Here is a 16,631-nt window from a genome sequence, read left to right as displayed (position 1 = left end):
CACCCTACTCCCCCCCTCCCCCCCACCACCCTGTCCTCATCCTCCCTTCTCTGGGCCTTTTCCTCTGCCTCAGCTCCCAGGGTCCTGGCCAGGCTGGCACCTGTCATCCAGCCCCAGCCTTGCAGTGGCGGTCTCGACCAAAGAAACCTGGGCCTTTGGGAACTGGTCCGAGGTGGTGGCTGTCCTGGGGTGGGTGTGTGTGCCTCCCGAATCGGCAGATCAGGCATCCCGGCTGCGGCTACGCTTTTTGCCCGGGGAGGGGTTCATAATGTCTACCTTTCTTTGTAGGGTCCTCCAGGGCAGCCTGGTTACCCAGGTGCCATGGGCCCCCCAGGACTGCCTGTGAGTAAGGGGATGCTGGCTCTAGAGGTAGCAGAGCCTGGGGATGGTGGTCAGGACAGGACCAGGCTGGGGCATCCCCCAGCAGCTCCCTCCCTTCCAAGCATACCAGCCTGTCCCCCTGCCAGGCTGTCCCTGCAGAGGTCCCCAAAGTCCCTTTGGTAGTGCAGCTTGGCCCTGCCCCTCCACTTTGCGAGTCTGCTGCAGCCGTCGCACACAGAAGGCCAGATTCTCAGAGCACACAGACCCCAGCCCTGAGATCTGCCCCTGGGGGGGGCGGGGGGTGGGGCAGGAGAGCTGGGGAGGCCAAACCCATGCAGGAGGCTGCTGGGTGGGCGGGTCCCGCTTTCCACTGGGGGCCACAGCGGCGGGTGGGAAGCAGCCCCCCTCCTCCTCCCCCTGCCGTCATCATTGGTGCCATCTGCCTGTAAGTGCCAGCCTGTGCCAGCTGCAGTCTCCACCCCTCGCATTAGCGCCATGATGGGCGGGCCACAGGGCTAATTCAGCTCTCTCTCTGCTTGCTTGTCAGGGCATCAAGGGGGAGCGGGGCTACGTCGGGCCCCCGGGAGAGAAAGGAGAATCGGTGAGTCTCAGCTCAGGGCAGGAGGAAGGGATCCAAAGGGAGCAGTCCCTGCCCCGCCTCCACCTCCACCCGGAGGAGACTTTCCCAGCAGCCTGTGAAGGGGGAGGCAGGACCCCTGCTTCCCTGCCCCCCTGAGTCCCTCCAGCTGCAGCTCAAGCAGGCAGCGCAGGCTGGTTGCTGCGGAGGCGGAGGGGAGGCTGGAAGGACGATCCCAGCAGGTTTCGCGGAGACGGGCTGGGGGCTGGCTGGCCCCAGCTGCCAAGGAAGGGGCAGGGAGCCTGGAGTCGGTGGGCAGGAGAATCTCCTTCCCCCCCACCCCGCCCCGCCCCGCAAAGGCAGGCAGGCGGGCAGGACAGCCTGGGGAGAGGCAGGCCTGGAACCCTAGATCCAGCGTGGAGCCTAGCCTGACCCCACAAGCCCTGAGCGACCCTTCCCAGCCTGGGTGAGGGCAGGAGCTGGGGCTGTTATCAGGCGAGGACATCACATCCGTGAGGTTATCCCTGAGGCTCAGGAAGTGGCATGGCTCACCCAGCATGCTGCAGCTAGTTAGGGAGTTAGGGCAGAGCCTGGACTGGAACCCAAGTCTGTTTGTGGCCAACCTGCCAAACCTTAGTCTTGTCTTCTGTTCACACATCGGGCCCCGGTGGGATACAGCAAACCCCACGTGCATTTATGCAATAACGGACATTTCTCATGGGCCTCCTGGGTGCTAGGCTCTGCTGTGAGGGTGCTGCCATGAACAAAACAGGGACTTGTGTCCCTTCACCGCAGGGAGCTCACATTCCAGCGAGGGAGGCAGATAACCGGTGAATAAGCCAATACACATAAATTATGAGAAAACAATAGAGAAGATAGAGCAGGGCAAGGGGCTGGACTGGTGTATGGGGTGCCAGTAGGCAGAGGATTGGGAGATCTGTCTGAGGAGGTGGTGTTTGAGCGGAGCCCTGAATAGAGTTGAGGGCGGGGAAGACACGTGGCTATCTGTCCCGGAGAATCCCACAGTGGGAGGCCCTGGGTGGGGGCACGTTGGAAAGAGATTGGAGCCATCTAATCCCTGGGTAAGGTTTTAAGGGCCCTGGAAAGGATGGGGGTAATGGTAGGCATTCTAGGTAGAGGAGACAGCTGTGCAAAGGCCCAGGGGTATGAATGTATAGAGTATGCTTAGAGCACAGCGGTCTGACCAAGCAAGGCAGAAAATAAGACAAGGAGAGGGAAGTGAAGCAGGAAAGGGTGGTTGGTGCCAGATCACGGGATGCCTCAAAACCCAGCACTGGTGGAAATTGGGCACTTCATTCAGTGGGACAGAGGGGAGCCATGGAAGGTTTTGGAGCAAGAAGAGTGTTATAATCAGAACTATGTTGGAGAAGAAAAGATGGCAGCCAGTTGCTGGCTGGATTGACATGAGCCAGGAGGTGGCAGGACTAGTTAGAAGGCTGGTTCAATAGCTCAGGCAAGAGAAAGGAAGTCGGGGCGAACCAGGGGGAAGTGTCCTGACAGCTTGGAGGGGCCTCCCACCACATCCCCTGCATCTACTCTCTGCCCTGTCCCCTGCCCCGTCCCCTGATCTCCCACTTACCTTAGTCAGAGTGACTGATTCTGCTCCTTTGTGTCCCCAGGGCCCACCAGGATCTGAAGGCCTCCCAGGTCCCCCAGGCCCAGCAGTGAGTAAAGGAGGAGATGAGAGAGTGGACATGGGGCCCCCTGGTCCTGGTCCAGCCCTGGGGTCTAAGGGCAGAAAGATTGGGTTCTAGCTTCATTGTTCTCTGTGGCGACAGGGTCCCCGAGGAGAGCGAGGACCCCAAGGGAATTCGGGAGAGAAGGGCGACCAGGTGAGTGACCACAGGACCTGGCTGGCTGTCCTGACCATGAGGGATGGCTTGGGGCGTGGGGGTGGGCACAGGGAAGGGGTCCCAGAGGCTGGGTCCTCTCCCTGATGGCCACCCTCATGTGTGGAGGGGTGACCAGCTCTAGCCTCCAGCCCTCACCCGCCCTTGTGTTGCAACCTCCCAGCTCATGGCTCGAGTTTCACCTGCTGGTCATCTTGGGCAGAGTGGAGGGCAAGGCCCCATGGCTCGAGGCAGCCTCACCCTGTCACTCTTTCCATTTGGGCAGCCAGGCGGGAGGGAGTGGGCGGCTCAGCAAACTGTCCCTCGCTTCTTCCTCTAGGGATTTCAAGGCCAGCCAGGCTTTCCCGGCCCACCGGTGAGTGGAGACACAAAGCCAGTTCTGTCTGATGTGATCCTGTTTGGGAGGGGTAGGCCTGACCAGGCCAGGCTGGGCGAGGATGGGCCTGGGGAGGGGAGGGAAGAGGCACGGGAGGAACGGCCTGGGTGGCCAGGCCTGATTCCAGGAGCCGGGACCTGGAGGGCAGAGCCTCCTGGGTGGGCCCCGGACCAGCAGGCCAGCCAGCAGTAATGCTCCTGGGTGGTGTTTCTAGGAAGTCAGAATGCATCGCATTAACCACAGTGAAGCAGACCCAGGTGGAAGAAGGAAGGAGAGCTCCCCCCCAGGCCCCGCTCTCATCCTCGCCTGCTCCTTTGTTGATACAGGGTCCTCCTGGATTCCCGGGCAAAGCTGGAGCACCTGGCCCCCCCGGCCCACAAGCGGAGAAGGTGAGCAGGACCCCAAGGTGAGGTGGCCGCAGCCGCAGATCTGAGCCATGCAGTTCCCACACCCCGATCCACCCCCACTACCAGCCCTTTGGAAATTCGAGGAGTGGCTCAGTTACGTCAAGGGTGGGGAGAGAGATCTCCAGCCTTGGCTCATCAACTGCCTCTGGGCAACAGACCAGTGGCCCCCAAGCCCAGGATACCCGCTGGCCTTTGTGCTGCCAGAGTCCCCGCCTGGTGGGGATGAGGCAGGGGGCGTAGTCAGAGGCGGGGACTCAAGGGGGAGAGGGAGGAGCTGAGCGAAGGAGGGGAGCACATCCAGACTGGAAACCCTACAGTCCTGAAGCCAGAGCAGCGTGGCCATTTGCCTTCTGGGTCTGACAACAGCAGGAAGGAAGCGTGCTCAGATTGTCCCCAGGGGCCCAAGGGGGGCAGGCATGGCCTATGAGCTGATGACAAGGGTCAGAAGGACAGCAGCCTGGGAAGCCCCTGCGCTGGCTGCCCTGGGTTTGGAGACTAGCTCTGCCGTGGTCTGGGGGCTGTCACTCCTGTCTCTTCCCAACCCTTGGGCTCCCCAAATGTGATGGCTGGGTAGTGTAATGAGGCCCCAAATTGACTTGTAAGCTTGGGGTGGGAGGGGGCGTTTATGACCCAAAGGGAGAGGCAAGAGGCCTACAACCTCGGACAGAGCCTCTTTCCTCTGAAAACACACGCCGCACAGCTCTCAGAGCTAGAAGGGACTGCTGAAAGGGCCACCTTGGTCTAACTTCTCACTGTCCCGGTGAGGAAACGAGGCTCAGAGAGGTTAGGGGCGTCCCAGGGGCACACAGCAAAATAGCAACAGAGCTGAGACTTCTCTCCCAGCCCAGGTGAGCCCCCAGGCGCCTCCCTGCCTCCCCAGAGCCAGCGCGGCTGAGGTGGTGGTGGGTGTCACCTCCCTTCTCAGTGGGAGCCCCTGCCAGAGCCCTCCGTGCTGGCTCTGTACCCCCAGCACTGCCTGCTCTCCTTAGGCTGGTCACTGCAGAGTATCCCAAACCTCTGGCCAGTGGTTCTCTGTCCCGACTCCCTGTGGGACTGACATTTTCTGGGGCTGTGCTGACCCCTCCTGGTAGCTGATGGCATTGCAATGCCACGGGGGGCTTTCCTCCCCACCCCCCCATGGGAGGGTGAGGGGTGTCTCTAGCTAGATCATTTCCCCTTGGCCAGCTCCACAGCCACTGCCCCAGGGCAGCTACCCTCTCTCCCCTGGGGTACCCAGCAGCCCTCCACACCAAGCTGCTTGCCTCCTCCCTTCTCCGGTGAACATTCTAGCTCACACCTTGGTTCTCATCACTCCCTTGCTTTGAACCATCAGTGGCTCCCCAGTGCCTGTCTCAGTGGTTCCCAGACTTTATGTTGAAGTTCCTGAGCCCTGTCATCACACAGAAGCTCCCGTGAACTCTCAATCAGATATGAGTGGAGCTGCTCTGACTGAGGCGGGAGCAAGGGTCTTGGGTCCCACCCTCTGGGCTCCCACTTTGTGCCCCCATCTCTGACGCTCCTCCAGGAACCCCCAGGGCTCTGAGGAGTACAGTGGGAAAAGCACTGGTCTGTTGGATAGACTCTAGCACGGTGTTCCGGGCACACCCCCCGTCGGGCTCTACCTAGAGCCTCCAGGCTTGCCTCCCACCCCTCCTGTCACACTGGCTCCCCAGACATGCTGGCCAGGCCAGGCATGTGACCACTTCCAAATCTGTATCGTTCTCTGAAGTTCCCTCCGGCAGGCTCTTTTCTACTTGTCCACTTGCCTGAATCCCACCTATCCTTCAGAGTCTAGCATCTGGTGACGCTTCTGTGACACTCTCCCTGACCCCTGGCCAGAGTGAGCGGCCCCCTCTTCCGAGCTGGACCGTGAGCTCCTTGAGGACAGGGAAGAATCAGAGGCTATATAGTGCTTGGCACTTTGTGGGGACCGACACGTGCTGAATGTATGCCTTCAGTCAGTACATGTTCCTGCACACCCACTGTGCCAGTCCCTGGGTCAACCCTGAAGAAGGTGCTAGACCGAACAGGCTCTGTCCCTTCCTCATATCACAGTGCAGAAAGAGGGATGCTTTGCAGACAAAGACAGATCCTTCTGGGGGAGTGGTGTGGAATACATCCAGCAGAACTGGGGCTGGAAACCAGCGGTCCTGACTTCCAGTAATCATCAGAACCCGGCGCCTAGGGCCTCATCCCCTGGGGGTGGGGGCTTGGGGGGGTGGTGGTGGGCAAGGCCCTGCTGACTGTGTTGTGGGGGTCGGCTCCTTTCCAGGGCAGTGAAGGCATCCGAGGCCCACCAGGCATGCCTGGTCCCCCTGGGCCACCAGGATCGCCTGGGATCCAGGTGAGTGTGTGTCCTCTTAGCCTGCCAGGTACGTGCAGTGTGCATGCGTGCGTACGTGTGCTGGGGCTCCGGCAGGCATGCACACATTCCTTTTTCCTGTTTCTAGGGCCCTGCTGGCCTGGATGGTCTGGATGGGAAGGACGGCAAGCCTGGCTTGAGGGTGAGAGGATGGGCACCCTTTCCCTTCTCTTTCCTCCTCCAAGAGCCAAAGCCAATGGAACCCCGATGAAGGAAACGGAATCCCCTCCCCCACACCCCTGCCTTCCCTCCACCTGCTCCTGGCCACACACCCCCTTCTCTGATGGCACCGGAGGCCTTGGTTCCTTGGTTCTTCTGGTAGCCTTAACCAGGTTGGATGAGCCGGGTCTCACCAAAGGCAGGCAGTGAAGGGGGTGGATTTATATCCAGAAATTCAGGATACTAAAGATACTAGGCCGGGTGTCAGAAAAACAGGCCGCAGACCTGGCAGGACCTGAGCAGCCCCGGATCCCTGGGTCTGGTGCTGCTGGGGAATGTGAAAGGGATGCGACATGGCAAAGGGCAGAGCATCAGAGTCAACCCCCTTCTGTACCCAAAAGAAGGAAAATTGGGGCTCAGAGAGGGCTGGGATTCACTCAGCGTCCACAGCCAGTCAGAGACCAAGCCCAGCTTGGATTCTTCCCTCTGCCTCCCATGACATTCCCTCCATCCTGGGATAGCCGGGGGAGGGGCTGCCGAGAGGGAAGACAGTGGGAAATGAGTGCTCATCCTGTCTCAATGCCCCTGGTCTCTTCCACAGGGGGACCCTGGCCCCGCTGGCCCTCCTGGACTCATGGGACCCCCGGTAAGTTGAGCTGCAGGAAGGAGTCGGGAGCGGGGAGGTCCCAAAGCTGACGGGTGCGGGCTCTGCCTTAGAGGGTGGGCAGCCCGAATCCAGATCCGCTGAGGACCAGGTTGTGACTTTGGATGGGTCTGATTCCTTCAACCTGAGGAAGGAGGCAAGGGAAGTCACCTCTGCTTGAGGCGAGGGCCCGAGGCAGCCTCCCACTTTTCCTTCCAGGGCTTCAAGGGAAAAACGGGACACCCTGGCCTCCCAGGACCAAAGGTAAGGAAGGGCCTGGCGACTTCTGCCAAGCAGGTTTTCTCGGCCATACCCAAGGCCTGACCCCAGACAGACATGGCAGCCTGGCACCAGTGGACGTGCCACCTGAGGCTTGGCTGAGACACCGTCCCAGCATCCAAGCCTCCTGAGACCACCGGGGCCTAGCGGATCGGGTCAGGCTCTGCCGTCCACCAGCCCGAGAGCATCCGAGGGCTGCTGGCCAGAGTCTGGGCAGGGGGCAGGACTCCTCGGATGTGGGGTCGCCTTGGGGCTGGGGGAGCCAAATAGAGGTCTGTCGAGTTCCAGCTGGCCCTCTCTCTTGCAGGGTGACTGTGGGAAACCAGGGCCCCCAGGCAGCAGTGGCCGGCCAGGAGCAGAGGTAAGGGCTGAGGTCCATGCGTGCTACCTTCAGGCAGCCTTTGGGGCTCTGCTGAGTCCAAGACTTACTGGCCAAGGGGCTGCCTTCTCTCCTGGGCCTTCTGGGGGAGGTGTTGCCCCAAGATACACACCTTCACCTCCTCCTTCCTCCTGCAACTGGTTCCCCTCCCTGCAGGTTGTTGGATCACTCACCTAAAAAGCAAGGCCTGGCCTTCTCAGGCTGGGGGCTCTGACATCTGTCTCCAACAATACTCATGGGCAGGGCTGGTCTCTCAGGCCCCAGAAAGCATGGGCCTGGAGGCCAGGACTCAGCTCAGCTCCTCTATCGGTGTCCTACCTGCTCTGCTCAGCCTCCTTCCCACTAACCACCCCATGTGTGTAAGTCTGTTTCTGTATTGCTTTTTTTTTTTTTTTCCTGGCTCCTATAGGGTGAGCCTGGTGCCATGGGACCTCAGGGAAGACCCGGCCCCCCTGGCCATATTGTGAGTTAAACCATTTTTGCCTCTGCCTCTATTAGAGTTAGGATCCTCTTGGGGCTGGGGTGGGCAAGCCGGTGATGGCCTGAAAGAACTGACCACAGGGGCAGCCCTACAGAGCAATAAGGGGCCTTGGGCTCACCTAATCCAGTGGTCCCCAGGCTTTCTGCCATTTTCTTATTTTCTGGGCACATTTGAGCTTACTGATCAAACAGAGATCATTCAGTTATTCGACGAACAATAATTGAGCACCTGCTCCATGCCAGGCACTGTTCCAAGCATTGGGCTGTGGCAGGGAGCGAGACAGACAAGGTCCCCTGATCCCAGAGCTTCCACGCAGGCCCAACAAACAAACAAATTAATGCGAAAGCTTCAGGCAGCCATGTGATGTCACCGGGAGGGCCTGGGAGGCGCCTTTAGAGGAACCTTTACTGCAGAAGTGGCATTTGAGCCGAGGCCTGAATGACAAGAAGGAGCCATCTGTCCAGCAGTCTGGGGGGAGAACGTCCAGGCAGGAGTCGGGGGGCAGGGGCGGGGAGAGCAGCTGACGCAAGGAGCCCGAGGCAGGGAGGGGCCCCGTGTGTCCGGGGAGCTCCAAGGTCAGCATGGCTGGAATGGAGTTTGAGAAAGGCGTGAGTGGGAGCCAGAAAGCTATGCTTCCAGAGGAGCTGGTGACGACCTCGGACCTTGGAGGACCTCAGGAGGCGAGGGGCACGGGTGGCAGCCGAGGTGTCCCTGGATGGTGGATGGTCGGGTGGAGCTGGGGTGGCAGATGGGCTGTGTTTGGAGTACTTGCTGCCGACTTGGATGGGGGGGGGGGGCGGGGAGCGGTGGAGGGAGAGGAACCAGGGATGACTCCTGCGCGTGGGTGGGCGGCTGGGTGCATGGGTGGTGCACTTACAAAGGTAAGACGACTTGGAGAGGACAGTTATTAAGCAATAATGAGTTTCCCATCTGAATTTACTCCTCAGTAACATAGATGGCTGCCTATGGGCGCCTTTGATCAGTGTGACAGCTAGAGCTGATGGGGTTCCTGAGCAAAGGAAACACTCTGGCGTTTGATTGCAGCCCTGTTGTGGCAGATGTACAGTTTCCAGGAGGCTTCTGGAAGTGTTAAAAATAGCTCATGATCAAAAAGAGGAACTCTCGGGTCCTCATCAGTGCGTGTATGGATCTCAAGGGGTCTAGCGGCCCCGGATTAGGGACCCCAGGTCCAGCCCAGTCCCTGTTCACACTGCAGATGAAAGGAGCCACACACTGATTTGTGATCCCATTGAGGACTCATCGGGGGGCTGGGGGGAGGGGGCACAAGTTTCCTCCTCTCACCTCCGTCTGCCCAGCTTCAGCCCCTGCTCCGTGCCAGTCCCAGTGCCAGGCATTCCCGCCCCCAGAAGACTTGTGATGAGCGGAACAGAGTCCGTGCCTCCAGAACTTTCCATCTGGGAGTGTGGCGGGACATGCTGGGAGAGAGACCTGTGCCCTGGGCTTCAGAGGGGTAGCTCTGGCCAGGGAGCTGGCACTTGAGCTGACTCAGAGCTCAACTCGACTTGAACTTGAACTTGACTCAGAGATGGGGATGGCATTCCAGCCCCGCCCCAGCCCAGGAGGGTGACAGCACTCTGTGTGTTGAGTCCCACCGCTCTCCAGGGACAGCAGAGTGGGAGACCCAAGGCCTGAGGCCAGGCTTATCCACTGGGTCTCTGGGGTTCGAGTTGAGCCCCTGCTTCTCCTACAGAACAGGAGGAGAGGAGCTAGGAGGGCCTCAGAAGTCCCCAGGCCCACGTAGTTAACCTTCAGGCCTTTGCCCCCTGCCCTCGGCTCTGGCTGTGGTTTCCAGATCATCCCTTTGGCACAGCCCAAGATGAACCATTCAGTGCACGGCAGGCGTGAAGGTCCTGTGAGCTCGGGGACCCCCCCTGGGTGTCAGCTCTGGCACAAGTTTTTTGGGAGAAGCTCAAGTGCGAGACCAGAAGGGAAGGAGGGTTGAGGGAAGAGGGATGGAGTTGCTGAAGTTCTGGGCCTGTTCCTGCCTTTGGTCCCTTGCTGCCTCCTGGGGGGCCCTTATTATTGGAGACTCTTTCCATCCCCCTGTCTTCATGTTTCTTTAGGGGCCACCGGGACCTCCAGGCCAGCCGGGCCCAGCTGGGATCTCTGCAGTGGTGAGTGATCTACTCCCCTCGTCCCTCCCTCCCTCCCAGGACTCTGGCTGGGGCTTCTTTCACAGAGGGGGGTGGTGAGAACAATTTGTGCCTGTCCCCCTCCTTCCCTGCCTTCAGCCTCTCCCACCTCCTGGGTCTCCCCAGGTGGCATTCAGTAAAGGCCTTTGGAGAGGGCTGGAGGCCATCACAGGCCCCGGCCTCAGGTTCAGGCCACGCCACCCTGCCCCACAGGGCCTGCCTCTCTGTTCTGTGGGGTTCACTGCTGTCTCTCCCGTCCCCTCTCACCACCCACCTCCCTTCTCTCCAGGGCCTAAAAGGAGACCGGGGAGCCCCTGGAGAAAGGGGCCTGCTAGGCCTTCCAGGCCAGCCTGGGACCCCCGGACACCCTGGCCCCCCGGTAAGACCCCACATCTTACTGCACAGCCCCGAGGGAAAGGGACATTTGGCTTTGTCAGTCGAGCACAGCCCCACGCATCTGGGGTCTCCAGGGGAGGAGAGGCGGTTAGCAGGGAAGATGGCAGCGTGGAACTTGTGCCCGACGAGATCACATCGCATCTGGAAGAAAGGACAAGTTCTGCAAGCCAGCGCTTGCCAAGCGCACTCCAGGCTGCTGCCTCTGACCATGCACCACCCTAGGGGTCAGGCAGGGGACACTTGGCGCCTGTTCTGCCCCTGCCCTGCCCCCTCCCTGGGGGAGCTCTCCGGTAACCACAGAGAATCTGTGAATGTCAGGAGCCAGAAATGCAGAGCCGTTACCACAGCCCTCTTGGCAACTCGCAAACTGGTCCTTGGTCTCAGCTAGTGTTTAGTACTAAGACCTATGACATATTGGTCACTGACAACGCACTGAATGGTGAGCTAAGTGCTTGACATTTTGTCATTTAATCCGTACCGCAATCCCGTTTAGTAGGTCTAATCGTTCCCATTTTACAGATGAGAAAACCAAAGCTCAGCAAGGTTAAATAGGTTGCCCACCGTCACATAGCTAGCGAGTGGAAAAGCCTGCCAGATTCCTGAACTTTCGTCGTCCTTAGCCACTCTACAATACTCCCTCTTTCCAAGGTTCCAGACAATTGACCCACATCAGGTGGATGGATTGCCAGTCTCAGGGATGAACTCTCCTGGGGAAATTGAGGCAGGAGCCCAGGTCTCCTAGCCCCCGGGTCGGGGGATTTTCTTCTGGGAGCAGTGGCCATGACCCTGGAGCTGGTGGCCTCAATGGGGTGGACGACTCCTGCCCGTGCGGGGGTGATGGTTGGTGCATCCGCCAAGAGGGCCGAGTCTCACCTACTCACTCGGATTCTCGCCAGGGCCCTGGGGCAGGCGGGTCCCTCCAAGCCTCTGTCCCTCCCTGCCTGTAGGCTCAGGAGCCTCCAGGGTCCCTAGCTGAATCTGCCAGTTGCCTTGCGATCCCAGATTCCTCTTCCCCACAATCATTCCAGAAGCAGGCTGGGCCCAGGGTGTGTGGCCTGTCCTGTCCTGGGGAGGGAGCAGGCTCAGGCCACCCTGGCCTGTCTCCGGGACCCCACTGAGGACAGAGGTTCACAATTACTGCCTTTGTTTGGCAAACATGTAACAGAAACTCACAGCTAGGGATCCCGCGAGATGCTGGGACCTCAAGCCAGGAGCCAGGCAGGCGCAGTCTGCTTGTCCCTTGCATAGCGCAGTCAGGGAGGCGGCCCGGGCTGCCAGCGTGGGGCTCCGGGACAGGCTGGAGTGTGGGGTGGGGTTCTAAGTTTCCATGGCCTGTGTCCAGAGCGGCTGAGGGTGAGGGCTAGAGGATCATGGTTCCTTCGTGGCACAGGGGCTGGGCACGCGTAGCGGGTAAGGGGAGCCAGATGCCATGCTGGGGTGGTGCTGATGGCTTTTTACCACTCTCTACTCCACAGGGTGAGCCTGGTGCGGACGGTGCAGCTGGCAAAGAGGTACTGTTGTGTTGGGTTTCTCCTTCCCTTGGGGATGCTGCTGCTTGCCCCTCGCCTTGCCCCCACCCTGCTTCCTTCGCTCAGTAATCACTCCCTGAACGCCGTCCAATATGCCATGCGCTGGCCCTTTCATTCTGACTTCTCACCTCTTTTTGTCTGTGACAAGGGACCCAACCAACACGATGATGCCCTAGGGGACATCATTCTACCTTCTAGCTGTCAGCCAACAGAAGGGAGGCTGTCGCCCTTCCTCACCCAGAGCCCAGCTGGACACAGCCCGGGCCCTAGGGTTGTGGAAGGTGGTCCTTTCATGACACCTGCCTCCCCAGGACGGCTCAGAGATGCTGCCTAGACTTGACCCCTGACTTTTGGTTTTCTCTAGGGACCCCCTGGAAAACAGGGACTTTATGGACCCCCCGGTCCAAAGGTGAGTGGGCACTGGCTGGTTTTGAGATGAAAAACTCACGAGTGATTAAGGCCAGCTCCAAGCTATGACTTTAGCCATGGAGAGGAGACACAGGAAGGCCAGCGGGCAGGAAGAAAAAAGTGGGCAGAACTCAGAATTTGCAGCAACCTCATCTCTGAAAGTTTCTCACGGGGGCCTAGTTCTTAGCTACGATTGGGAGGGTGGAAATCTCAAGTTCATTCACTCATTGACCAGTTGATTGATTCATTCATGCTGCTGGCACCTGCTCCCTCTCATGTTCCAGGTCCTCTGTCCCAGCTTTGGCTAAACAGAAGTCTCTGAACAGTAGCCACTCACTTCGTCCAGCCACACTTATGCTAGGGCATGGCAAGCTTTACAGAAGATTAGACACAGCACCCAAGTCAGCCCGGGGAGTCGGGGAGGCTGTGCATAGGACAGGAGTATTTCAGCTGAGCAGGAGGAGTGAGCCGGGTAGAAGGAGGGAGAGGGCATTCCACGCAAGGAAGGCTAAGACAGCGTGGCTGAAGCAGAGACTTATAAGCAATGAGGCATGGCTGTAGGTTCGAGGGCAGGGAGATGAACCTGGAAAAGAGGTGATGGGAACCACATCGTGAATGATCTTGAATGCCTGGCCAAGGAATCAACTCTTTAGCCTGAAGGCAGCTGGGAGGCATCAGAATTTCTAAACAGGGAGTAACAGCATGAAGAACTGTCTTTTCAAAGGACCCGGACTGCTCTGGGAGCTGTGAGGCCAGGCAAGCTTGTAGGATGCTGTGACCACAGTCAGAAGAAGATGCCAGGGGCCGGGTGGGGGGGATGGGGAGAGAGAGAGAGAGAGAGGGTGAGAGACAGAGAGAGAGGCTGATTGCTGAGACATAATAAGGTGGACTTGATAGTCCTTGGCAATGCTGGTTATGGCTTTCCTGTCCTTGTAGGGTGATCCGGGACCTTCCGGACAGAAGGGCCAGGCAGGAGAGAAGGGAAGAGCTGGCATGCCTGGTGGGCCCGGCAAGAGTGGCTCCATGGGGCCCGTTGGGCCACCGGGTCCTTCAGGAGAGAGAGGCCACCCTGGATCTCCGGGGCCTGCGGGGAGCCCTGGATTGCCTGGGGTGCCTGGCTCCATGGTAAGGGGAACGGCTGGCAGCCAGGGGCACCGCCGCACAGAGCAGGCATCCAGGGTGGAGCAGAGACCATTGTAGAAGCCCTCGAGGGAAAGAGCATGACTCCCACATAGGTGGTTCTTAACCTTGCTTGGGAGAGCTGGGAGGTGTGGGAACCCTCTCCCCAGGAAAATGCACTGATCCACAAGATGTCATGCACCAATTCGGGGCGGGGGGGGGTGGTGGTGGTTAGGACCTTGGATTAAGTATCTGTGGGACGCTCCTAGAAGCTTTGTTCCCTTCCTTATCCTTTCTTTCCACAAAGTCTATTCCCAGGGGGAGAGTATCAGGCTTGGAAGGATAATTGAGGCAGGTTTTCTTTTCTTTTCTTTTTTTTTTTTCCTCAGGGAGACATGGTGAATTATGATGAAATCAAGAGGTTCATCAGACAAGAGATCATTAAAATGTTTGATGGTAATTGGCAGCTGGCTGGGCGGCAGTGGGTGCTGCTGGCTTTTCCCCACTGTTTCTCTGCCCTGCCTTGGCCTCCTTTTCCTTTAGAGCCCAATCCTCCGCCCCAGACCCCTCCTCGCCCACTTACAGGCATATGTTCAATCAGACTTCAGACCTTCCTTATCACCTGCTCTGCCCTGAAATACAATGAATCTCCCTGCCCTCCCCGAGCCCCCACTGCAGCAGAGGAGACAGACAGGGAAGCTGAAATCAAACGAGTCTGCATGAAGCGAGCTCTAAATAGAGGGGCAAGCAGCAGCCATAAGCTAGCTGGTGTGGTTTCGCTTCTACGCTTTTTTCCCGTGCACTTGTTCATCCGGCAGGGCCGTGCTAGGGCCTGGGGAGAACGTGGCCCCTGTCCTGATGGTGCTAGCCATCTTGCTTGGGAAGCAGACCTTGAATGCAAAGCAAGGAGTCCGGACCTTCTTGTGAAGCCAGCGGTAGACTAATGAGGGTGTTGGAGAAGAGGGAGGCCCTGATCAGGTCCGTGCTGTCGAAAGACCAGCGTGCAAAGGATGGTGAAGGCGAGGGCACGGGAGGCATGTTCCTTGCTCTGACTGCCCTTTGAAGAAAGGCGGCTTTGGACTCCATGCTGGTGGCCCGTCTGCATCCGTCTGAGTCCCTGGGACACCCTGGGACCTGTCCCTGTGCTTTCTTACAGAGAGGATGGCTTATTACACCTCCAGGATGCAGTTCCCCATGGAGATGGCCGCAGCTCCGGGACGACCAGGACCCCCAGGAAAGGATGGGGCTCCGGGCCGGCCAGGCGCTCCGGGATCACCAGGACTTCCTGGTCAGATCGGCAGAGAAGGACGCCAGGGTGTGCCAGGAATGAGAGGTAGCTCTGCCCTCCGGTGCCCCCGAGGTGCACATGTGACTCTTTGGGGCAGACAAGAGCATTGCATGAGGTCCATTGCGAATAAGATATTTGTGTGTATGTGTGTGTTTCAAATAATCTCACTGGGGTGTCATTTCTCCGCTCAGGAATAGGACTTATTTTATTCCTTTTGTCTCAGGATTGCCCGGTACCAAAGGTGAAAAGGGGGACATTGGTATTGGCATGGCTGGCGAAAATGGTCTCCCCGGCCCCCCAGGTAGGAAGAGCCAGAATCTGAGAGCATGAATCTCAAGCAGCTGGTATCTGCTTTCCTTATGTTCCTTCTACAGCACAATATAGTTGTGTAGAACCTCAAATAACTACAGGTCTATCACGGTAATGCCAGTGTGTGCCAGGGGCGGGGGGGGGGGTGGAGCAGAAGGCCCAGGGCCCGTCCCCAGGTCCTAAACTGGGCTAGCAGGACACAGGGGAAGACAGCCAGATATGGTGGGGCCAGCGAATGAGAGTTCATGTCCTGCTCGGCGCCACGCTGGCTGTCGAACCTTGAGAAGGTCGCTAAGTCAGGCTGCATAGCCTAAAAGAGAAGTGACCAAAGCCCGACGGCCTGGCTCTGAGACCCGGCCTCACTGAACACTCGAACTCCCGAGTGTGCAATCTCTCTGAGCCTGTGTCCTCATCTACAAAATGAGGTAATCGTTTCTTTCTCACGGAATGGTCGTGAAGATTCATCGAATTATGCATCAGAAGCACTCGCCTGGTGCCTGGCACGTGGAAGCTCCCAATAAAACCAGCCAGTGATGTTGTTACTGTTAAATTAATGGAAGGATCAGATCAGGTGTCCGTGAAAACCTGTTACAGCCTGACAAAGACGTAAGGTGTTAGGGACCGTGACCATGATTTCTTCTTTGTCGCCTGGGTCTCCTGACCTCCCCTCTCTGACTCTTCCCTCCCTAGGTCCTCAAGGCCCTCCAGGGTATGGTAAGATGGGCGCGACCGGACCCATGGGCCAGCAAGGCATTCCGGGCATCCCTGGCCCTCCGGGTCCCATGGGCCAGCCAGGCAAGGCTGGCCACTGTAACCCCTCTGACTGCTTTGGGGCCATGCCGATGGAGCAGCAGTACCCGCCCATGAAAAACATGAAGGGGCCTTTCGGCTGAAATCACGGCCTCCGTCAGATGAAGGATTCCATTGGGAATAAATGGCCGACACGTACAGGACTCTGTGATGGGTTGTGAATGTTTTGTGTTTCTTAATTGCTATTAATATTTTTTTACCAATAAATAAATAAAACTACATGCAACCCCACTTCCAGTGGGGTTCTCTGGTGCTGCCCCTGCCTCTCTGTCATCCGCCTTCTGTCGTGTGGTCCCGGGGTCAAAAAAGGGCATCTCCCACGTGTCTGTGGCCAACCAGTGGGGTCGTGGAGTTGTGGGATGCTGCTGTATAGGGTGCCCCCAGCTCAGCTCTCCTCTCTAGATGCTTCGAGTCATGCTTCGGTCCTCTGTGGACTTCGGGTCCTGCCCTTCGTGGCGCGCCTCTCAAAGTCAGAGTGGGGGCATCACTCAGCCTGTCCTCACCAATGAGACAAAAGGCCCAACTTACAGCTCATAAAGGCCCCTCCCTGTTTGCTTCCGAGAGAAACCAGTGCTCAGTTCCCCACCCACCCTCTGCCCACCCTTCTGACTTCTTGAGCGCGGCCCAGAGCCAATCCACGTTGCCCCTGGGGAAATGCCACCCAGCGAGGAAAGCTAGGCTTCAGCGCCCGGCCTAGGCAACCAGGGACCGCTTCTCCGGGAAATGAAATGGAACCTTCTGCCTATACCGGTGCATGGCCCTGT

General features: G+C 58.6%; 1 protein-coding gene across 5 annotated transcripts in view; it reads left to right on the top strand.

Annotated features, from left to right (window-relative positions):
- COL16A1 (collagen type XVI alpha 1 chain) overlaps positions 1–16,121 on the top strand; it is a 49,491-nt gene extending 33,370 nt beyond the window's left edge. For all 5 annotated transcript variants that reach the window (XM_042996249.1, XM_042996252.1, XM_042996251.1 and 2 more), the window contains 21 exons: positions 289–342; positions 869–922; positions 2,539–2,583; positions 2,698–2,751; positions 3,089–3,124; positions 3,472–3,534; positions 5,825–5,896; positions 6,003–6,056; positions 6,675–6,719; positions 6,936–6,980; positions 7,303–7,356; positions 7,784–7,837; positions 9,940–9,990; positions 10,298–10,387; positions 11,880–11,915; positions 12,298–12,342; positions 13,278–13,466; positions 13,850–13,916; positions 14,617–14,793; positions 14,972–15,049; positions 15,748–16,121. In XM_042996249.1, coding sequence (XP_042852183.1) covers positions 289–342; positions 869–922; positions 2,539–2,583; positions 2,698–2,751; positions 3,089–3,124; positions 3,472–3,534; positions 5,825–5,896; positions 6,003–6,056; positions 6,675–6,719; positions 6,936–6,980; positions 7,303–7,356; positions 7,784–7,837; positions 9,940–9,990; positions 10,298–10,387; positions 11,880–11,915; positions 12,298–12,342; positions 13,278–13,466; positions 13,850–13,916; positions 14,617–14,793; positions 14,972–15,049; positions 15,748–15,950 — 1,566 coding nt within the window. In that variant the 3' untranslated portion in view covers positions 15,951–16,121. The remainder of the gene's footprint in view (positions 1–288; positions 343–868; positions 923–2,538; positions 2,584–2,697; positions 2,752–3,088; positions 3,125–3,471; positions 3,535–5,824; positions 5,897–6,002; positions 6,057–6,674; positions 6,720–6,935; positions 6,981–7,302; positions 7,357–7,783; positions 7,838–9,939; positions 9,991–10,297; positions 10,388–11,879; positions 11,916–12,297; positions 12,343–13,277; positions 13,467–13,849; positions 13,917–14,616; positions 14,794–14,971; positions 15,050–15,747) is intronic.
- Positions 16,122–16,631: the final 510 nt, after the last annotated feature.

This window comes from Panthera tigris, chromosome C1 (genome assembly GCF_018350195.1).
Source record: "Panthera tigris isolate Pti1 chromosome C1, P.tigris_Pti1_mat1.1, whole genome shotgun sequence".
Lineage (NCBI taxonomy): Eukaryota > Metazoa > Chordata > Mammalia > Carnivora > Felidae > Panthera > Panthera tigris.
This window is presented reverse-complemented; position numbering and strand designations above follow the sequence as displayed.